The 24,878-nt window shown below is 26.7% G+C and overlaps 1 protein-coding gene across 4 annotated transcripts; it reads right to left on the minus strand.

The window, feature by feature from the left end:
- Positions 1–783: 783 nt before the first annotated feature.
- Positions 784–24,668, minus strand: LOC107436520 (mitogen-activated protein kinase kinase kinase 20). 4 transcript variants are annotated; one of them, XM_016048272.3, is made up of 20 exons: positions 24,562–24,668; positions 21,908–22,123; positions 21,735–21,822; positions 20,705–20,809; positions 20,292–20,357; positions 19,828–19,856; positions 18,212–18,295; positions 16,255–16,395; positions 15,344–15,418; positions 14,173–14,227; positions 12,526–12,577; positions 10,876–11,011; positions 9,782–9,826; positions 9,657–9,687; positions 9,442–9,578; positions 8,139–8,201; positions 7,516–7,743; positions 7,312–7,386; positions 5,306–5,525; positions 784–3,246 (listed from the first exon to the last, which is right to left on the minus strand). In XM_016048272.3, exons 2-20 carry the CDS (start codon positions 22,112–22,114, stop codon positions 2,594–2,596), a joined length of 2,490 nt encoding a protein of 829 aa, XP_015903758.1. In that variant the 5' UTR covers positions 22,115–22,123; positions 24,562–24,668; the 3' UTR covers positions 784–2,593. The 4 variants fall into 4 exon arrangements, with proteins under 4 accessions (XP_015903758.1, XP_015903757.1, XP_015903763.1 ...); XM_016048271.3 differs by having other exon boundaries at positions 21,908–22,128; positions 24,562–24,661; XM_016048277.3 differs by having other exon boundaries at positions 20,285–20,357; positions 21,908–22,128; positions 24,562–24,636.
- Between the last annotated feature and the right edge of the window lie 210 nt (positions 24,669–24,878).

Raw genomic sequence — 24,878 nt, forward strand, 5'->3', positions numbered from 1 at the left:
ATAATAACAGAAAAATTTTATGTTTTTATCCCTGAAGCATGGCGCAAAGCAGCATTTGAATTTTCAAATCAGTTAGGCAAAATTGAATTGAAAATAAATAACTATATTTCAGAACAGATTATTATTACGTAAAGATATATACAATGAAACTCTCGAAAGCTATAAACAAATTAAGAAAAATCAACAAATAACAATCATATGTAGACACAAAGATTTGATTTCAAACTTAATTCAGATAAATTTTGACTAGCAGATGGATTCGTCACACAAATATAACAACAAAAAAATGCATAATAAATTTTAATTTATAACCCACATTATGATAAAATAATAAATAATGTAGAACAGAGAGTTAAAATATAATATCAATAACTAGTTGAGTAGCCCAGATACAAAGCCTGCAACTGCTTTTAAGATGAAAATGTAATAACATTTCATCTTAAAAAACAGTCCTTAGAAATAAAATCATCTTGATGTTTCATCTTAAAAGCTCTGATTTCATAAAGTGCATAAACTATGATTTCTTTTCAAAAAATAGAAACACTCAGCTAATATGTTCATATTGCAGTTAAAGAAAAACATGATTTCTATGATCTATTAAACTCCTTTTTACCTCTAAAAACACAGTTAGCAGGTATTTTAACTCAATGACTCATTTATCTTAAATTACACTGAAAAAAAAAACTTATGTATGTAAAATCATATTTTTTGTGTTATCATAATTAAGAAAGTTTTTGTTATGCACGTAAGAACAGATGAAAGAAAGAAGAAAAAAAGGCGAAATCTAATTTTAACTTTATTTCATTAGATTGTATACTTAGAATCAGAAAGACTTTTTTTATTCATAAAAACACATTATCTAAATAAAAAAGTGAGCAGGCATAGCAAGTGCAAATGACAAAATAACAATAAAATTACAGTTCATATTGCTAGAAATGACTGTTTTTCCAACACGATTACATATTATTTATTTTTTGCACCTTTAATATTGCCAGAGGCATTGCTGAGGAGGCAGCCACCACTCTTTAAGCAATAATGAATTTTCACTTATTCTTTAAAAATACAATAATGTACACTTAATAGAAATGTTTTAATTTACTATTTCCTGTAGATTTATATATATTTAATTTGTAAGTGTACACTTTTAAGAGAATAGACAAGCAAAAAATAAATACATTGCATTTTGGTTTATAAAAAAAATACTTGTTGAATTATCAGTTCTACCATGAAAATAATATCAGCTGAATCCTAATATGCTATAACAATGGGAAGATACAAATTCCTATTACTCAAAGTACCACCAAGTATGTGTACCAAGTCTAGGAAGTATTTTCTTGTACACAGAAAAATATGAATTTATTTTTAGCTAGTTGATTGTATTTGATTAGCTGCAAACTTGTGATGTAGATTTAGTTTACATATTTTGATCAGCACTTTTTTTTGTATAAGCCTACAAATTTTGTTTTCCTGTTGCAAGTTTAAAAAACAATAATTTGTAATAAAAAGAAATATTACAGGATATTAATCAGCAATTTCAAATACTAAAACAACAACGTTTTCCGATATTGGAACTAGAATTTTGTACCACCATTAGCTTATACAACAATTCTACCGCCTAATGTTAATAAAATTGTCTCCTAACTTAACATATTAAAAAAAAATTCTCAATTTTCTCAAGTAATACTGAACAAAAGAATCTGCAAATTTCAAACATGCAATATTTAATCTCACTCTAATAATGGACGTAATGAACGCAGTGTTAAATTAAAAGTGACAGGTCGAATATACTGTACAAAAGAATCTGTGAATTCCATACATGCAATATTTAACCTCACACTAATAATGGACGCAATAAACCCAATGTTAAATTAAAAACGACAGGTTGTATATACAATATTTTACAATAATTGATTGAACAGAAGCTTAGTGACAAAAACCTATCTCACATTTCAGCACTCGTCAAGTAATGGTACAAATAAAAGATGCATATCCTTTTTCATAGTCTTTCGAGACTCCTAACATATAACTCATTGATTATTTATGCAAAAAATTAAATAGTTAAAAAAAAAGGATAGGGTATACTTTGTACTATGCACATGGAAGGAAACAACTAGAATAAAGCACAAATAAAGAACAAAAATAAACATATGATAGTTTGAGTTCTATAAACAAGAATCTTCACCAAATGGCATTCTGACCAATTTAGACCACTACTGAAAAAAGTTGATCATTGATCAATTAAAAAACACCATTCAGCGACTAAACACTGGGAAGGTTCTTGTTTATAGAACAAAACTATTGTAACATTTTTGTACTTTATTCACATTTTTTGCTTTATATTAGATAGTCACATAAGAAACAGGGAACCGTGTCAAAAATCTAGAATTTAACTTACCAAGTTCATGATTTGGGAATGGGTAAAAGTATTTAAAGCTTTGCATCAAAGAGTGTTGAAAATATGCTCATATAAACCAGTTTTGTGTGGAAGAACATCCCACAATTTCTTTTTCCTATAAAAGCTTTCTGCCCAGTCTATTATCGTAACATAGTGTATGCATGAAAAATTCAGTCAATTGAAAAACTAATAAGATAATCACAGTGCATTTCTATCTAAACTCCAAGCTCTTAATTGGGGTTCTCCCTTATCAGTATGAAAAATATGGCCCCTGCCACGCCCAGAAATCCCTTTGTGATGTCTACGGAAGTGAAGGGGGAAATCCCCGAAAGAATCTTCCACTACAGGCTCTTCAAAAGCCTCTTTTGCCTTTCTGGTAACGGATTCAAAGGAAGTATCCTCTTTTTTACCTGACATAAACCGGTCCACTTCACTTTGAAGTCGAAAACGACATTCCCGGAACTTGACGAAACGGGCATCATTGTCCAGTCTAGTTTTTATGTCATTACCCATCGGGAATCCAGAATCGCTAGCCGAATGGCGGTATTTGAAACGGGGACGGCATGTCGGCGTGCTGCAGCGCCTTTCCTGAAAAATCTTCTTTGTAAACTGAGTGGAGTCACTGCCTATAGATTCTGATGAGCTTGATTCATGCAGAGTGAAAGACACTTTTTTAAGCCTAGACCTAGGTTGAGCATCTTCCAGCAACTGGCGTCCAATACTTTTCATGCTTTCAAATATACTTTCACCTTCGCTGCTCGAACCTGAATCTCCAAAGTGTGCAAACTTTGATTTTTGCATGGGCGGTATGGTAGTTTCACCAGCCACAACTCTTGCCCATGTTCCTCTTTCTAGAAATATTTATTAAAAAAGAAAACTTAGTTAACATTTATAGAAGAAAAGCTTATTGCACAGAATATGTAAAGTGAGATTTTAGTAAATTTGAGAACATAAGATTTAGAATGTATCGTGACAACAAAAATCTTTTACAAAATATATTTTTCAACTGAAAATTTGTTAATTTAATGAATTAGCAAATTAATTGTCTATGAATACAGCCATCTGTGACAAGCTTAACAACATATAAATTTGCATGTTTACAATGAGTTATGTAACATGTTATTCTACGTTTTAATTACAATATAATCGCACAAATAATAAAGTTTTTAAAGAAAAATAATACACATGGAAAATTACTGTGATTAAAATGAAACCATTTTACAAATTTATAAAGTGGGACAAGAAAAAAAAAAGGAAAAAATTTGCTGTAAGTTCGTTCACAAAATAATTTGCAGTAATAGATGCAATCCATTATTGAACAAAAATACTCAAGATATTTCCTGATAACTTCCAATTTGAAACCATAAAATCCTTCTCTGATTGCAGTAATGATTAAAATTGCTTAAAAACGAATTATAATATATATTTTTTTTTAAAAAATTATATACAAATTGTAAATATTTTAGTTATGTTTCCAGGTTATCACTCCACAGGGAGAACAAGGCAATCCTGGAAAATACTGGGAATTTAAAAATTAGAGGGAAATTTTGAGTTTTTCTTTACAAACTAGGTAATACAGGGAATTTTGTCTTTTTATTTTTGACCTTTAAAAAATGGTGACCCTTCAAAATGCAATCTATGGAATATTTAAGGATGATATTTCAGCTTCACTAAACTGTTTTATTTAAGTATGTTCAGCTGTTCCTTTTCTACTCTAAGCTTTTCCAGCAATTAAAAATAGTATAGTTAGCCCAAAATAGCTCAAATGAGAGCACAGTAATTGTTTCCTCTTAATATATTGTGTATAATATGTACCGGGAAAACACAGGGAATTTTTTTCCCCAGATTTGAGTGGCAACCCTGTGTTTTCATAATTATTTTTTAAACAATCAGTTTTATATTTAATGAAAATCTGCAAACTTAAGCTTTTTCAGTTCCCAAGTGGTAGTGAAAAACTAATTGAAATGTAATTGAAGATAAATTTAACTTTTCACATTTGCAACGGCTTACACTCATTATCGTTCCTATAACTTGCTCTTTTATATAAGATTGCTTTATTTGCATTTAGTGGTAGTCAAAATCACATTAAATGAAGTTTATAAACCCAAGATTTAATAAGACATTTATAAGATTCAATATCACTTTAAATATAAAGATGAAATAGTACGGACAATATGTAGTTGTTGGCAGTTATGTCGATGTTTAATTGGTACGTGCTTAAATCATTCTGTCTAATAATCAAAAACTCTTGAATGCTTAATTATTTGCATGATCTTTAATAAGAATTTTTTTTATTCAGCACATGATTTCTTAGTTCATCCAACTAAGAAACTTAAAAAGAAATTCAAATTTTGCATTGGTCCCCATCACGAGTAGGCATGTGCAAAGTGACAGTAAAGCGAAACAGTACAACTTATTCTAGCAATTTAGGGGTAGAAAAAAAGAAATGGAAAATCGAGAGAAAGAGACTATAGACTATTTTGTGGAAAGGAAATGAATAAAAAATCTAACTTATTCAAAGAGCTTCCTATTGCAGAAAACCAAAAAATTGGAAATGGTATGCCAGTTTGGAAATCTCACCAAAAGAAATATGCATATAATATTTTGCATTTTAAACTCTTCTTGCATAAGAAAAAGCGAACTGTTTCTCAAAGCTTTTCAGCCACCCGCCAACTTGTCATGTTTGAATTATTCTGTATTCTTTATAAATAAATTGCAATTATAGCCCTATACACAGTTTGCATTTTTTTTTAGAGAAAGAAGAAGAAATTTTTTTTGGATTTATTGTAAATACATCTGGAATTTACTCTGTAACCAAGTTTATGCAAAGATAACACTCTTTCTAAATAACAATAAATGCAGCTCTAAGAAAATTATTAAATAAATTTGCTTTAAAAAAAGATATATTACCTTTTTTCCCTGTAGGCAAGGAGAAGGAATCTGGGTGGAAACGATTTTGCCAAGCATCAGGCAAAATGGGAGCACTTCTGCATTGTTGCGCACGATGATGTCGTTTACTATTTTGTGGGGGACCTCGAAGCATTAAAACAACTTCCTTTTGAAGAGAAGTACTTCCTTCAGCCACAACTTGATGAAAATGTTGCGTAAATCTGGGCTTTTTAACAATGGACTGCAAAAAATTAATTATCAAAATTTAATAAAATTACTAATAAATTATACTTGACTACAAATGGTAGAAATATATTAAATAAAGAGTATGCATGCTTCGTAGTGGTTCAAAATAAAAACAGAGCACTTTTTGGTACAATGCACAGACTAGACTATTTAAAAGAAAGGGAAACAAAGAGCTAAAAAAATAGTGCAATCTATTGATTAGAAAATTTTGTTTCGATTGGAATATTTCCTTAGCTGTCTGCAAATTTAAAAAAAAAAAAGGGCTACACTAAAAGTTTTCAAATAAAAAATTAAGATAGAAAGAAGTTGATCAGAAATAAATTTGAAAATGGTAGGATTTCACTCATGCGTACATATAGTAAGAAATATCAAAATTTCTTGACATCAAAAATAGATTCTTCAATATAAAAATAGATCAAAATAAATTTAAAATTTTAATTAATTTCATGCAACAATAAATTACTTAAACTAAATTATATATAATTTATATACTAAGAAATAAATGCGTTTAAAAATAAACAAATGAATAGAAAATGTAATATACATTGTAATCTGGAAACAAAGATCATTAAAAAAACTAAGAAAAGGTAACAATTTTTAAAGTAACTGGATATTTAAAAGCACTTTCGATTTTTCTATAAATGAAAAGAAGATTAAAGTAGTAATTAAAAGCAATTGGACAAACAAAAGAAAAAAATTATGATTCAAAAATATTAATAAGTATATCTAATTTAATACCACTTAGCAATTCGACATATTAAACATAAGAAAAAACTACATAACTATATAAAAACTACAGATTGACAGAAGGAAAAACTAAAAAAGCAAAAAAGCTGAGTTTCTTCTTCTTAAGATGACCAAAAGTCTGGAACAAGATTTTCAAGTCGTTTTGAACCTGCCTAAAACTCAGGAACACGAGGAGGAAAAAGATAAAAAATCGGGAATAAGTTTTTTGAAAATAAGGACAACTATGAGACCCGGATTATGTAGATAGAACAATAATTTACATCTTGAAATAGCAAAAACCATTAATAATTTGCAATAGTAGCATATATTGCAATAGAAATAGGAGCAAAATATTTTTTCTACATGCTATTAACATCAGAATTATATTTTAATAAAATAATGTATAATTAGAAAATTAATTTAATGAAAAAAGTACAAAGGCTGTTTGATGAGAAAACTACTTAAACACTCTTTCAGTATTATAAATCTAGCAGTATTATTAACAATTATTTAATTTTAAATAATTATTTAATTGAAAAGTCTCTAAAAATTATTTCTAAAAAGTAGCATGTTTCTAAAAATTATGCACAAAACACATATTTAGTTAAATAAATTATTCTTAAAAATTCAATAATATTATGGTCTCACTCAGCAATAATTATTACGTTTTTATTAATTATTTATTTGAAAAGCCTCTTAACATTATGCATAAAACGCAGTATAATTGACTGGTTAAATAAGTTATTCTTAAAAATTAAATAATAATTAATTATTATTGAGTGATAACATGTGAACAAAACTGTTCAAACCGAAACAAAGAAATGTTTAAATTACAAGAAAAAAATTTACTTGAAGCTTAAGGATTTCTTGAATGATTTCTCAAGATTCAATAATAATACCTTGCATAAATAAAACAGCTTATTGTCTAATTTCTATGGAAGCAAAAAAGAAAAACATGCAGCACATTATATTAAAGCATCTTCTAAAATTCAAAATTTGGAAATACTTTAACAATATAAATTACATAAGTTAGTAGATCTGTAACTTTTATTTACCTCATATGTTACAATGCAAGAAACAACAGTATCAGGTTGTATTCCAACACACCATCGATCCATAACAAAAGGAGGCTGTAACAAATATTTTTAATGCATTAAGCATATACAATTCAAAGAATAAACTATTTCCATATCAGAGAAAGAAAAAAAGTTAATAACCTGAGAATCAGAAGAAATGAATGAAAATACAACAAAAGATACCTGAGTGATTCTGGACAAAGGCAAACCAGCATGACCACATTCAAAGCTAACTTCTTTAATACAAGCTACAGTAGTTAAAGGGCTGTCACCTTCATCTACTTCTACGTACATCTTCCATTTGTGGTCTTGAGGTTTAGAGCCAAGGCGGACGTGGTTTCCGAATAAGATGGTCAATCTGACAGCATTGGGTCGAATGGAATTGGAAGACGAACTTCGCTGAACTGTCGTCTAAGATAAAAACGGATTATTGGATTTTTAACTTGATACATTTTAATAAAAAAAATAATAATATGATAAACTTTAGGAAAAAGAAAAGAAAAAATTAAAGTTCAATCCTGATCATTCAGGTGAAATCTAGCACAGACATATTTAGTAATAAATACTTATTTAACACAAATTCAAACAGGAAATGATAAACACAAATTTCATGCAGAACTTAATGGGAAAAAGAGTTGGGACCACATAAAAAAAGTTTTAGCAATATTTGAGTTTGAACAAATTGACTGTAATTGTAACTAAAAAAAAAAGAAAAAAAGAAAGAAACTCATGTCAATTTTTAAGAATTTAAGCCTGAATAATAAAATCTAAAATCAATACATAATTTGTGTTTAAATGACACATACCTGTTCTAAAGGTGGAAAGTGGAGCATCCTTTTATTATGATTCTTCAATTTACTTATTTCGTCCTAAAATTTAAAAATAAAATGTTTAACAATATCTAATACACAGTCCATTTTATTCAATTTAAACTCAGATGGAAGTGTAAAAAAATTCGAATTATTCAAAACTTGTTAAAAAAAATTGTATAATGTGAAAGAAATAATAATAAATATTAATGTTAAACATAAATAAAAAAAATATTTTATAAGAAATAAAAATTATCAAAAATTAGGCTTGATTTCAATATACTTTATTCAGCAAGAACTGATTGTGAAAGTAAACAAAGCAACCTGACAATCAACAATAACTTTTGCTGACTGTCATAAAGGTTTTTGACAAACAGCACTAATCTGATTAGTAGTCAATATTAAAAGAATTGCTAACTCATTGACGAACTGGCAAAAGTCAGCAATATTTACGATAAACAACAAACTTTCATGTTTCTTCATTAAACAGTTCTCACTGAATAGAGTATAATAGACTCGCCAAGCTGCTTATAAAACTTTAATCCTCTATGATTTCCTCTTTGTTTTCAATCACAAAAATCTTTAATATACCATATTTGTAAGTTATGCCATTGTTTTCTTTCCCACAACTACACACTTTAAAAATGGGCACTTCTTTTCAATCCTGCTATTGTATCCTTCATAATGTGAGAAAAAAAGTAATAGTTTCAAAACATTAATTCATGATTACTAAATTCATGATGAACCAGAGCATAAATACCACGAGCATAATATTTCAATTGGCTTGTATGAAAAAATTTATAAAACAATTTATTTTAAAATGGGATTTTATGCTTCATTTTTTCTCCTTTATGGCAAACATTAAATATAATAATAATAAATATATATAATTACAGAATAACAATAATAAATAATACATATAATTACGTAATAACAATTTTTAAAAGAGGAAATTTTGTACTAAATTAAGTTATATAACTTCCAGTTCACCAGAAAAATTCCTTGCAGAAAAATTTCTGTAGTACCACATCATTTTATTAACCAAAAAATGATAAAACAGTAATGCAACAAGTATAGCTATTCTTTGAGACTTAATCATTAATGTGCCTTTTTTTATATAAGCCAGATTCAATGCATGGTCAGTATATAAAATGCACTAACAATTTCTATAAATAAATAAATACTTTAGTATTTGAATACTTAACCTCAGAGCAATAAAAAGTGGAAATACTTCAGTCTGTAAACATAATGAATGAATAAGAGTTTAGAAATTAATGGAAAAAAATCCCAAAAAGCATACCATTAAATGTATTCTATGGCCGACAGTTGATACACCAATATCTTTCAAGTCTTCAGAGGTCATTAATATAAGACGTCTTCCATTAATTTGCTGTTCTAGAAACAAATCTGCATATTGATCAAGGTCTTTAGAATCAGCTGAAAAGAATTTAAAAAAATTAATAAAAATATAGAGTTAAGCAAAGGAATTTGATAACTTTTAAAAAAGTTTCTTACTTTCTAAGCCTAACTGTTTTATCCACAGACACTATAAAAATGAAAGAAGTGTTAGAATATATTTTTTTTTTCAAATGTGACTTCTTATATGAAATCTATATTCCTCAATATGTGTATGCACTTACCACATCCTCTGATGTCCAAGTATTAATATCCAATTCATATAATTGCTGGAAAAGAATGATAACAAGCATTAACAAGCAAAATAATAAAATGACAACTAATTAACTTTTATTTACAGTAGCTACCCAAAATAAAAATAAAAATGATGTTAAAACATTTTTTATTTTTATATAGTCTTGAAATTATGATAGCAAATACTTCTAGAGAAGTAAAACTTAAAAATTTAAATTTCTGCAGAAATTCTGACTGTGACCTTGAAACAATGTTTTAACTATTCCAAACATTCATCACTCGTGATTTTAAAATATTTAGTAAGAAACATATTGAATTGATCAGAGTGGCCATTTCATCAATCTGAAAAAATCAGGGAAATTTTAGAAAATTTGATTAAAATACCCCAAAAGTCGAAAATAAATTAATTTAATTTTCAGCTATCTAAAAGTCCAATATTTTTTTAAAAAAAATTAGTGTAATAATTATTTAAGAAAATTCTGATACATAAAATGTAGATAACAATGTATAAGTGCTTTATAACATATTTCATACATAAGAATGAGGTATAACTGAAAAATTAATAATACATTTTACACGATTGGTTTCAAAATTCGTGGAAATTATATAAAATCAGTAAAGAAAAATCAGATTTTTTTTTCTTTTTGTAGATTACTTTTAGTGAAATTCAGGGAATTTTACAAGGGATCTTTCTCTACTCCAATTGTCTAATAGATAGAAAAAAATATATTTTTCTATTAACAAACATATAAAATATCATTTTATATTGTATATTAAGTCTTAAACTTACATTAGTGTGATAGCAGCTTAGATATAATTTATACATTTCTCAATTTATACATTTCTCAGAACAATATACACTGTCAGTACTTTTTTCTGATCAAAAAATAAATTAATTATTCTTTACTTGCTTAACATAATTTTTCTTTAAATAAAGTAAATGTACAAAATATAAAATTACAGTTAAAGGTAATTTAACTACTTGCACAAAAAAAATTTATAAACTTTAGAAATTCAATTTTATGAACAAATGTTTATTTTTTTCTTCTACTTTTTATTTGAATATTAATAATGTTTAATTTACCATATATTTCTTTTTTCTTTCTAGCTTTTTTTCTTTCTCAAGTAATCTCAATTCCCATTCTTCAAGGTGTTTTTGTTTTTGATTTAAATCATGTTCTGCTTTTTTCATAAGCTCCAAAGTTGCTTCAATTTCTTTTCTATATATATATAAAAAAAACAGACATTTCATGTAGTTGTTTCAGAGGAAATATAAAAATCATACATTTAACAAACATGATGGTAAAACATAAAATTTTTATTTTTATTTCATTGAACAAAATTAAATATTTAGTTAATCAAAAATTGACTCATCACATGCATTGCAAAAAATTTGCCCTTATTTCCTGATCTTAAATTAAAAAAAACATATGTAAATCTTTTAATTTATGACCATTTTTATTAACAAAAAAAATCAGGAATATTCCGAAAATTCATGTTCAATTATTATTCTTGTTTTATAAACATGGCAGGTCATTCTATAATATCTATAAACTATGAATCTTGAGGGCATTGGGTTGGATCATAATAGATTTATAAAATCTAAATTATTAAAAAATTATTCATTAAGCTAACAATCAAAAGTGTGAAGTAATCTAGTGAGCATTGGACAGAGTAAATTGAATTTATAATTTTAGATTCAAGAAATACAGGAAATTGAAAGTACAATTCAAAATAGCATTAGTTCATTATGGAGAATAATGATTTGGTAAAACTCAGGATTTTAAAGAGTTTATCTTATTTTTAAAGAATCTTTTAATAGATTGTGCTTTATACACTAGGAAGCCCTGCAGGCTCTTTACCAGCCATATTTCTGGGTCTCCATATCCATATATCAGGTATATTCATATCTACCCATATATCAGGTGTATTTTGAGGCCATTTGGTTCAATGTGTTAACAGTGAGCACAGTAAATAATGAAAAGATAATACATGTTATATAAAAATAAACATAAATGTAGTTATATAATAATAATCCTAAATGGTGAATAAGATAGTAAACATGTGGTTTGAGAGGTAATAAAAACTTAATATTATTATGAGACAGAAATTTTTATAAAACACTTAGTACGTTGTCAGCAATATACTAATAATATATCAAAATAATCAAACACATCAAAATAAGCCAAATCAGGACTGTCAAACAGAAATTTTTTTTTCAAATATAACAATGTCGCCTTTTTTAACAATATATCTATAAATAACGAAAACACATTTTCACTTCAAACTCACCACAATCACTTAATATTATTAATATACTATGAAATGGAGAAGATATGAGTTAAAAAATGATATTAATTATTTATTTTATTGAAAACAAAATTATCTGTATGAAAATATCAATAAGCTGTAGTAATAAGCGTGCAAAAAGCTGTAGAAACTGTCTAACAGGAAGTCGTGAAGGTAAGGAGGTCAAAAAAAAATTTTTTTTACGTTTGCACTGTTTTATATTGTGTTTGTTAACATTTGTACAAAATATAATCCATTATCAAGTGACAACAGAAATCTACTAACTGAATATTAGTTTTTTTTAAAGATTATTATTTTTTTTACAAGTAAATGATCAGCACATGTTATTGATCGTTAAAGTTTTCAGTGAATTAATTAAATAACAAAATACTTTTTAAAAAAATAATGAAGTCCACATAATTTTTAAAAGAAGCTATCATTTTACCTCCAGACACTCTTTTGGCTGAGATATACAGACAGTTCATCACAGAAAGCATCTAAAACATGGATTATATAATTAACATAGAATACAAATAGCTTTCTACATTATAATACAGATACCTATGTAAAATTAAATTCTAAAAGCTTTCTATTTTAAGTACATCAAAAAAGATTTTTCAAATAAATATATATATTTTTTTTAAATAATGCCCTAAAAATATAAATACATTTTTAAGGCAGTTTCAAAATACTAGTACAAATAAGTCAATACTCATACCAAAGTACAAGTTAATTCAAAATTAATACAGCGATTACAAACAGCTATAACTATTTAATGAAAAATAATTTATCAATAAAATTCACACAGAATGTAAAAGGAACTTCAAATTTTGCATAAATGCGCCACGGAGTTTCTATGCGACTTCCCTTTGTCACACGGACAACATGTAGGCGATAGTCCATTTCACGCCATACATTCTGAAGCATTTGTGCAGTCACCGACGCAAGTGCATTACAAATGTGTTCTTTGAGTTCTGTATGAGTATCTGCATTATGGTGTTTCCATTTGGAGGTTCTTTATTATAACACTCACAAAATCTTCTCTGCATTGTGATAACAAAATAACAATTATTAAATTCTAACTCACAGAATGCTTTCTGCATGGGACTCTCAATTTTCACTAATGAACATCCGCATGCATGGGGTTCCGCTTTACTGCGCCTGAGTCTTAAGTAAAGAAATTTTAAAGTTCAATCTACATTCTATGCTTATCTTACAGGGTGCATAGCCAAATCTTTCAACAAAAAATAAGCACCTTTTAAGTACTTTTTAAGCACTCAAAATATATTTTTAAGCACTATATACTTTAACAAAATGCAAAATAATTTTCAAAGACTTTACATGATCATGAGAAAATAACTAGTATAACTCTTTTCTTGATTATATGAACCGTTATAAAATGATCGAGAGATTTTTTGGTTCGATATCAGAGGGTGGAAAATGAAGTCTGAAATTGAGAATATCTTGCAAAATGCAGCAGAGTTGCACATGAGAAGGCAATAATCTCACCCAACCCAGCTCAGTAGATGCACGTACCGACTCACAAGTATTTCTTCAAACATGTAGAATGATTGGCTCTTTCATACGCTATGGACCGACGGTACGCCGAAATGAATTGTGAAAACGTTGAATAGAACAACGTGAAAAGCACGCTTTTGCATATTACGTGGCAAAAATCAATATGGTAACAAAAAAAATCATATTTTTTAAAAAGGGAAAATTAAGCACTTTTTAAAAACTCCCAATAAAAAAAGCACCTTTAAGGGCTTTCAAATAACAAAAATCGAAAATAAGCACCTGTAAGCACTTTTTAAAAATGCTATGCACCATGTCTTATCGATAAATTATTTTTCATCAAATAGTTACAGCTGCTTGAAATCGCGATATTCATTTTGAATTACCCTGTATTTTGTAGCACAATCTTAAATATTAAAGTTGAAACTATATTCATCACCAAAAGTTCAAAAATTGAAATGAATATTTTACGTATCATGGTCACTGTTAGACATTAAAATACACATAGCATAGCGGTAGATTTATTTCTGCTAAATTAGTTCAAAATTATTGGTAGCATATACAAAGTTATACTTGCCATCATTTTGCATACAGAATAAAACTTTCAATATTTCAGAAAAAGAAGGCCTTTCCTAAAAACATGATCAATTATGTTAATTCCATAAATTTAATTTAAAAAAATAACAAATGACAGTTAAAAAAATAATTTGATAAATAGATAAAAGTGAATTCAACAAGTTAATGTTTGACACAGAGATAAAGACAAATGAAGCTATATTTAATAAGCAAACGTTCAATTCAAACCAAAGTAATAATTTATGAATTACAGTAAAAAATTTTGCTGACTCGGAACTGGAATTTTATTTGAGTTAGGATCTGAATGCTTTTTTCTTGCATTTCAGTAACTAGTTTTGTGTTATTTACTATATAAAAAGCACATAGATAGAAGATTTCCTTACAGTTTTAAAAAAGACACTTCGTAAAATTTAAAATACTACTTCAAAACAAAGTGTTAGTTAAAGAAATGATGAAATGCAATTATACATTTTTTTTTATGTCAATTAATTAGATTCCAAATTTTACAGCACTAAATAAGTGCAAAAAATAATGCATATATTTTTTACACAAAATAAATTTAAAAATTTGCTCTTGAAATAGTTTTTACCCAGCACTTCAAAGTGTAATTATTCAATTTAATACCGGGTTAATTATGCCAAAATCATTTATTTTTTGTTATAATTTTTCCATATTAAAAAAATTGAGGTGTTTTTAGACAAAGATTTAATAAAATATCTTTAGTATAAAGAACTACTTTTGCAATGATGAAGCAAATTATGATTTTTTTTTTACTTTTAATCTATAAAACAATATTTGAAAATAAATATTTCAAGGTTATTTATTGTACTCAGAAATAGCAAAAAATCTTTCATTTGATATCAACTGATAAATCATATATTCCAAAGGAAAGAGAAAGACTTTTCAGCATGCATCCATTTAATTATTTAGCAAATGTAAATTAAAGATTGTAAGCAAGTATAAAATAATTTTAAATCTAATTTTTAAAATAAATATAGAGAAATTCATTTTGTTCTCATTTATTACTTGAAATTTTATGTTGAAAAATGATCATAAAATTGAAAAGATGGTAGTAGTCTAATAAAAGAAAAAAAAACTAAAAATTTAAATGTGTAGTCCATTGAATATGGTGATATAAACAATCAATCAAAATAATGCAAAAAAATTATCACCTTTGGATCAGTTCTCCAGCAAGCTGTCATTAATTCTGCAAATCTTGGAGGACAGCATTTCGGAATAGTTAATCTCTATAGAATGTCAAAATTATTTATAACATGAAATTTTTTTCAATTAGTCATGAAAAGTTTAGATAAATATTTCCCATTCAAATTTGCTTATTTTTATGTTTATATTTAATTCTATAATTTATAAAATATATTTAATAATAATATACCTTTAATTTTTGAAAAAATATCAAAGATTTGGACTATTCATAGTGTTTTTCTAGAACTTTTATTTATGTGAGCGTTAAATTTTCATATGCATCAATTTTATGACTAATTAAAAATCCATTAAGTTCTATCTATTAAGTAGAAAAATTATTTTGTCATGAAATTTCTATCGTCTCTAACAAAAATTTTTTTTCCTTATTCAAAGCAAAATTTTGCTAGTTGACCAACACACATTTAAAAGTATTGAAGAGTATAATTTGTAAGAGTATATACCAGTATAATACAAGAGTATGCTTGTTTGTAATTTGTTGCATGAACATCTATAGAATAATTAGTTTGCATTGTCTTAGAATAAATAATATAAATCAATTAAATTTTTTAAGATGACATTTCATGTAAAAGTATAATTAAATTGACTGTCTGCCATTCCTTGTAAACTTTTCCTAGTGTAATTTTAAATTAACTTTTTTAATATATATATATATATTACATAGATATATACCTGAAAGGTGATTTAAGAATACATTGATTTAAGATTATTTGAAAGGGCAAAACAAATGAGAGAAATGTTTCCTTGATTGAGATAAGTATGATGATATTTTAAAATGGAAAGAGTATCAAAATTTTAAAATGGGACTAATTCTGAATGTGTGATGACTAAAAACTAACTAGAATACTGAAGTGAACAAAACCTCTTCTTTTTCAACGACTGCCCAAGCAACTTGAAAACCTTCGATTCCTTTAAAAGGCACTTCATGTGTGAGGAGTTCCCATAAAACAACACCATATGACCAAACATCACAACTTTCAGAAACAGGAAGGCACTGAATGACCTAGAGAAGAACAAAAAATTTATGTATTTGTAATAATGAATTGCCTCAGTTGTTACATGGATAGAACTGGAACTTATCTATAATAATAAATGAACATTTTGGGAGTCTGTTTTTATAACTCCAGAACCATTTGTGCTAGCATCCTGTAACATAAACAGTGAATGAAAGAAGTAACTTTAGTCCCCGTTCCTAACGATTGTTCGAAAATTTCAATTAAATTGGTTTTGAGAGACTTTTGAAAAAATGGAATTTTCTCATTAGCTTAGAAGTATCTCATTGGCTATTGGTATAAATTAAACGGCAGATACAGATTTTATCAAACATTATAAAGATAACATCAATGATGTTTGTTAGCTTATAGCTCTCATTAATATAAAAAAAAGAGTTTATTATACATTTTTTAATATTTATATTTAAATTTTAATATTTAAATTTTCCCCCCATTGTGTCAGATAAATTCAATAATCTAAATGAATGTGGTAGCAAAGGCAGACTACATCGCCAAATTATTCTATCAATTTAAATCAGAATTTTTTTATTTAAAACAGATAAAAATAAAATACCGCAAAACCAAGTTCAAAATTGTTTAATTTTAAAAATACAATTGTAATTGGAATAACATTGCGCATGAAATTATGTAACTGTGTTAAAATAAATTTACAGTGATGTATGCAAATTTATCATTCGAAATTATTAAAAAATATCCAATAGAAATTTTTGATTTTAACTAGTAACTATTTTAATGACAATTAAAATTGTGATACCTCACATAAGTAGGTACTTACATTAACTGCAGGTTCATAAAAATTTCAATGTAGAAAAACTTAATTTACCCAAATTTCCTTTAAATGTTGGATATACTACTCCATGATCAAAGAATTCATTTGCATTAAATAAAACAAAATGAATTTTTTGGAATTGTGTTTTAAGACAAAGAATCTGTAGGATTTTCACTACCATTATGTCTTTTGAAGAAGAAAAAAATCTAATGGAATAACTACATTTTACAGATTTAAAAGTATGAAGAAAAAAAACTGCATTGAATTTTCATTTTGTTCCTTATTTAAATTCTGCATAATCCATTAGAACTAAGATTTTCTAAATGTAATTTCTAAATTTAAATGTTATAGAAAAAGGTTACATAAAAAATACTGTAATTTATTGTGAACCAAGTATTTAATGTAATTTATTTAATTTTATTTTATATAACCGTTGTTGAACAGCTAACCCAATTTTCAGGTTTACGACTACTACTGTTCAACTCCATAGCCTTGTAATTTTAAACCCAAATACAGAAGACAAGGGTAGAAATTTACCTTTTGGGAGGATTTTTTTGATGAAACTAACCCGCATTTGCATTACATGGAGAGGAAAACCACAAAAGCCTCCCACAGTTAGCCTGAAGGCAAGGGGACTTTAACCTATCACTGAGGATATTTTACGTCAGCACTGTGGTCAGTGCAAGCCGGATGCAGAATTCGTATCAACCAGCCATCGCCGTGATTCGAACCTGATTCACCTCATTGGAAGACGAACGCTCTATCCCCTGAGCCATCATGGCTCTAATTTATTCAATTGAAATTTATTAACACAATAATATATTTACAATAAAATTTAAAACTATGAAAACCGATAAAAAATTTAAACAAACTCATATTAAAAGCTTGCTAAAAAAGAATTTTTTACTCAAAGCTTTCTTTTCTTAAAAAAAAAAATCAACAAACCCTAATAACAGTAAGCCCCATTAAAGAGAGAAGTAATAACAATTAAATTGTTTTAATATATTTTAAATAAAATAGAAATCAATCAGGAGTACCTCTGGTGCCATCCATGGCAATGTGCCTGCAACAGACATCTTAGTTGTGCTATCAATAAAGCGGGAAGCACCAAAATCACAAATCTAAATTGACGAAAAATAATATCCAGAGTTAACACCGTTTTTACTATAGCACTATTTTTCATAGAAATAAAAAAGTTTAAACATACAATAATAATATTTTTTCCTTTAATATTAAGTAATGTTTTGATTGATAAAGTAACATTAAATTAGTTACTATTTGTATTTAATACTAAGTGGAGTATGCAAGGCTTTGCTCACTTTTAAGCTCATGTATAAACAACTGTATTTTAAAATTATTTTGTTTAAAAAAAAGTTCCACAAAAAAGAAAAATTTTGTGTTCAATAAATAAATCATTTTTTTAAAAAAGAGATTAATTTTAATGAAGCTGTATTGATAGGAACATATATGAAGACTTTGGAAACCTTATAATAGTAGATTTTCAAAGGTAGCATTCCTTCAGTTCTAATTATTGTTTTGCATTTCTTAAACAATAAATGTTTAACAATAAGTTTTCTTATTTAAAAAATAGTAAATATATTTTATAAAAATATAAATCTGTTTATCTCTAGACTATTAAAATGTGGGTTTTGGAGGCCGTTGTACTCTAAATTTAAAAGCTTAACAGAGGATATGAAAGACTTTGAATTCCATCAGTTAAAAGGAAATTTTGAATTATTTTTCTATAATATAACTCTTTCATCCACTTTCATTTACAATTATTACTGTACTTGCATCCATGAAAAGCAACTGATATTGTAATTCAAATCATTATTCAGAAGTACTGATACAACAAAAATTGTAAAATACAGTGCCCAAAATAAAATTTAAAAAACGGATTGTCTTTAATAACGTTATGTCGTATCAGACAAATCGAATTTTTAAAATTCGACTTGTTTGAAATTAAATTTCTCAAGAACTATTCAACCAATTTCCCTCAAATTTTGTATTATGTCATGTAAAATTATATTCTTTAAAATGATGTAAAAAATTATATACCTGACAATTCAAAATTTTCTTAACTAATATTAAATAAAAAAATTATAAATATATTTTAAAAGTTATTTTTTGCTTGGAATTATCTTTAAACAATGTAGTTTTAAAATTGTGTCCAAAAATTTTCAATTTGCATAAAAAAAATCTTGAGATATGATAAAATATGCACAAAGTCAAATTAACATTAAGGGGATCAAACTATTGAGATCATATTTCCAAGATTGCAGCTACCCCTTATATTTTGGGGGTCAGAAATCCTAATTTTTCAAAAAAGGTGTGCTTATTCAGAGAAAGTATGTTTTTGTGTCTGATTTCGAAACTTAAAATAACCTCTGCACAAATTAATTAACGTATTTGAGTGATCCCTAGATTGAGTCCTAGAATGTGAAGATCCGATCATTAGATCAAAAGTTATACAGGGTGGTCCATTTTTTATTTTGAGCACTGTATTATTAGGAGAGTTTGAAGATAAACTTTGCCAGTGGCTATTACAAATCAATAAGCTAAAAAAAAATTTCAAAATCAAATATTTATATAAAATATATAAGTTTTAAAGAAAACTATAAAACACTAACTAAAAGAAAAGTGTTTGACATACCTTACATACATAATCAGCACTTATCACAACTATAATAAAAATTCAAATTATATTTTAGTAATATTAACACAGTATAACAAATATATACATACAGAATATATTATTTATTTAGTACATGCTTGATATACATTTGAAAAATAAGTCAGTTATTTAAATTTTTAAAAAAAAAGTTTTTTATGCTATTTATTAACTTTTTGATACAAAATGTAATGGAGTGAGAGAATTTAAATGATGATAAACAATTTTGGTATTTGTCATAAAATAAAAAAAGTTTAAGAACATCTTAAGACATTAGACAATTTATTTTAAAGATTTTTTGAATTAGTGAATAAGTACAAAGAAAGCAAAATAATAATAATGGTATTTTTTTCTTCTTTTAAAACAATGTTTAAATGATAAATTATTTAAATTTTTAAAAGTTACTTTTCAAAATAGCTAATGAAACAAGCATAATTACCATTTACCATTTTTTGATTTCAAATCACGATGAATAACTTTTACAGGTGCTTCTTCATGTAAATAATGCATGCCTAAAAGTAAGTAAATATCTGAATCACATAATATAAATTCAACAGTCTTATAAAAATAAAATAAGTTAGCTTTGATTTAAAATTTGTAGGGTAAAATATCCCTTTTTTTTTCAAGTATTATATTTATCCTTTAACTATCAGGTCAGTGTTCAATAATTTTGCTTTAGCCGCAAAAAACTGCTTTACCCACATGTTAACCAATGGAAATTTGGATACAAATTTTTCCAAGTAGTAAATCAGTTTAAGAGTTAAATACACTTTTGTCTTATAAAAACTATTTTATAAAAATATATTAAACAGATAATGAGTAAGATTTCAAAAATGAATAATAGTGTATCCAGTCATACCAGCAGCTATTTCACAGCTCCAACATAGAATCTGCTCAAAATTTAACATTGAATTGTTTTCTTGTTCACCAAGAAAAGCAAACAATGATCCATTTTCTGAATATTCTGAAATATCACAAAATAAAACAGTTAATAGATTTGAAATAAATAAACAAGAAGAAAATACTATATATCTAAATATACATTGAAGTACAATTGTTATGAAGTACACAAAACAATTATAAATTTGAAATAAATAAACAAGAACAAAATGGTATATATCTAAATAATCATTGAGGTACAATTGTTATGAAGTATATATTTTCTTTTATAACTGGCATTGAACAGACAACTCTGAGTTTACGACTATCAATGTTCAATTTCATAGTTTTGCAATTTTTAACTCAACCCAGAAGACAAGGAAACTGCTGTATAAAGCATTGGGATAAACTAGCCTTCCTGGAGAGCTCTTAGATGGAACTAACCTGCATTTGTATAAGATAGAGAAGAAAACCACGAAAATTTCCCCCAAATATGACAGCTCAATAACAAGGGGATTCTAACACATGATCCATCTACCACTGGGGATATTTTATATCAGCATTGCAGTCAGTGCGAGCCGGGAGCAGATTTTGCCACCTCTGGGATTCAAACCTAAGCCACCTCATCACAAGATGAATACTCTATCCCCTGAGCTCTATGAAGTATATGATGAAATGGTTTGTAACTTTCTGGCTTGAAACTTTCTATGCTTTTTGTGAAAATTTATTCTAGTGGTAGCTAAGTATAAATCTTAATGTATTATTTTTTATCCATAAAACTTCTTTTCCACACCACTACACATTAATAATTTAAATGTTTACATGCAACGCCACTTTGCTCTAGCTCCTTCATGATAAGGCTTTTAAAATGTTGGCAAAATTACCAAAAATTCAGAAAGCTTTTGCCTTTAAATGTTTCTGTTCTGTAAAATATCTTGCAAAAAGCGTAGTAGTTGGCAGGTCTGTGGAAAGCTATAGAAGTAATAGTTTTAATAGTTAATTAGATTTACCTGTTATTATACAATAGTTAGGAGATATTGTCACGGCTCCAAAAAACTTAATAATATTTTTGTGACTGAGGAGACTCAAAACTTGTGCCTAAAAGAAAATATTTCCATTTACTACATAGTCATAAAACATAATAATAAAAAAAAATTAAAAATTAATAAAACTGATTACATACTTCTTTTTCTAAAACCAAGAGTTTTTTTACGGCTACAATTTTATTCTGCGATTTCCAAAGAGCTCTGTAAACACAACCAAATGCACCACCACCACATCTTTCATAGAATTCAATATCTTGAAAATCTATTTCAACAAACGGGCTGGTAATGTCTGAAGTTTCATCCGAACAAGAACCAACCGTGCTGCCTCCTGAGTCTTCAGCCATATTTAAATCCTAAGCTGATGAAAAAATAAAGAAAATTACATTGAAAACATAACCAACATCAATTCGTTTTCAAAATAGATAATTTAGTATGAACCATCATATACTATATGTTACATTGAAATCTAAATGATTTAATTAAGGTTACATAAGAATGTTAGAGAAAAGATGAGGTTAGAAGAAAATTACACTTTGGGGCAATTCATAATAGATGTCACACTTGGAGAGGATTCTCAAAATTCAGGTATAAATGAGACAAAATTGAAAACATAACCAACATCAATTCTTTTTAAAAAATATATAAATTAGTATGGACTACCATACACTATACGTAACATTGAAATCTAAATGAGATACAAATAAGGTTATATAAGAATGTCAATGAAAAGATAATGTTAGAAGAAAATTACGCTTTGAGGAAGTTCATAATTGATGTCACACTTAGAGAGGAGGAAGGGGATTTTTAAAATTGAGACAGTTTGTGACAAAGGGGATGGTCGGGTGCACTAAGAAGCGGGACATCATGCATTTCGGTTAAAATTAAAACCATTAAAATCAGCAAAACAACCACTTTCATAAAATTAGTTTTTAAATTTTTCCATATTATTCATCAAAACAAACAAACATCAAACCATTATTACTGTAGTTCCTCTCTCGCCTTTTGTTGCGCTGTAATTAAAAAAACAACTTATTGAAAGTGTGGTGCATCTCCGATTTTTCCTAATTTGATCTAATTTAAAGGCATATTTAATTATTTCTGTGTAAGCTTCATCAAAATGTATAGATAGAATTTTATATCTACAATGACAAGAGGGGCCCTTTAAATATTTTTGTATGTATCCCAGAACCCCACGTAGTTTTGGGTATAATGTACCTTTTGATATATCTAGATAAGGTACCTACTCAAAGTTTCATTAAAAACAGCAAGAGTATTTTGACACATCTATAATTATTATTTATAAAGAACTCAAAAAGGAAACTCAATTATCTAAGAAAAAATGTATACTTATAATTGAAAAGTAAATGCCCAACTTAATCAAATATTTTCGTTGACCAAATTGAATAAAATACTGTAGAGTTTTGAAGATCAAGTCTGTAATATGTTTTTAATAGAATAGTGATGATTATATAGTAGAATATTGGATGCCTAATTAATATACACACGAAAAATCTGGGAAGGGCCAAACTGGATCCTTCAGTCTTTCTAGGTATATGAAAATGTTTAGTTTTTCTAATGTTAAAACACATAATTAGAGTTTAAGGATAAATTTAGAAACATTTTTCATAATATTTGTTTCTGAACTGTTAGTATATGTTTATAGACTGACATGTGTGACAAGAGAAGCTGAGGATAAGGTGAAATATGACTCATAGTGACAAAGAGTGGATGAGGTAAAAAATATTGAAAAATATGTGCCATCATTTATGGATGACCCTTTTTACAGAACAAAGTTTGTATTATTTCTTGAAAATTATTGTTTCTAAAATAAAGTAATTGAATTCCTACAACTTGAAAAGAAACAATTCATGTAATATTTATTTTTCTTTGAAGGATTAAGAAATGAAGGTTATCTAAAAATTTTATATAGTTGTTTATATTATTTATTGTATTTAATTGTATAATAATAGAAAATAATAATAAATAATAATAGCAAAAAAAATTTAAACTTTACATTGTCCTCAAATTAAATCACCAAAAAGTTTACAAATTGTAACTTTTTGGCCATTTGGTAACTTAGCTTTAAAGAGGATTACGATGAAATGGGAAAACTAAAAATTTGTAAAAGTTACCTACTTGTTTTTCGATAACTTGAGTGCACTTTATAAATTTATAAAAATAAGTGAAATATGAAATACTGTATTAAATATACTAATTGAGGAATAAATCTCTGTAAAAGCTTAGAAACATACAAATAAGCTTCAAAATGTAAAATGAAAATAATTAAATTGAAATATAAAAAGAGAAACTTTAGAATATATCAGATGCATGCCTTAATGAAATTCGTCAGAAATGTGTTATATAACTTCAAATTTATATTTATTTGTAAGCTAATAATTTAATTGTGTTCTTTTTGTTTTCAACACATATTTAAAAATAGTTATTTTTTATAACTAAAGGATATTATTTACTTACAACATTAACATTATCAGCATTATTTTTAAACATTATATTTTAAAACATTTAAAATTAGTTTTTTGTTTCCATTGAGGAAAAAATATTGGTCAAAATTAAATTCTATTAAAAAATTTATAAGTGTGCATATTGATTGAAGTTAGTAACTAGTTTTCTTTAGAAATGAATGAAATAGATAATTTTTTGAAAGAGAATTAAATGTCAACAAACTTTAACCCTAATATTTTAAATCGAAAAAGTATTTTTGAAATAACATCCATTCTAGTAAAAAAGAAAAGAAAAAGCATAAAAAATTCAATACAAAAATCAGTTTTACCGCTGAAAGAAATTATCACAATCTTGGGCAATTTATTGGACGTCACGGAATGAAAATATTTATCTTTAACATCATAAAGTTATTTGTTGTTTATTTATTTATTTATTATTTAAAATAATTAGTATTTTACTCTATAGATGGCGACACTGCAGAATTATGGTTTCGCTTTTGGTTTCTGTTTTACTTTGATTCTTGTTTTTAGAATCAATACTTTATTTAATTATGATTATACCTTATTAAAGGGTATGAAATTGATTTCTCATTTAAAAGAGAAATATGTATGATTAGGAATCAAGAATCAAACAAGATTATTCAGA

This window comes from Parasteatoda tepidariorum, chromosome 4 (genome assembly GCF_043381705.1).
Source record: "Parasteatoda tepidariorum isolate YZ-2023 chromosome 4, CAS_Ptep_4.0, whole genome shotgun sequence".
Classification (NCBI taxonomy): domain Eukaryota; kingdom Metazoa; phylum Arthropoda; class Arachnida; order Araneae; family Theridiidae; genus Parasteatoda; species Parasteatoda tepidariorum.

Bases quoted from the DNA above. Each gene is read 5' to 3' on its own strand.
- LOC107436520 (XM_016048272.3), bottom strand. From the start codon at position 22,114: ATGGCTGAAGACTCAGGAGGCAGCACGGTTGGTTCTTGTTCGGATGAA. The intron at 16,396-18,211 runs GTACTCCTGATT...GTTCTTCTCTAG, and splicing joins TGCCATGGATGGCACCAGAG to GTCATTCAGTGCCTTCCTGT. The intron at 8,202-9,441 runs GTATGCTTTTTG...TTTAAATTTTAG, and splicing joins GCCATAGAATACATTTAATG to GACGAAATAAGTAAATTGAA.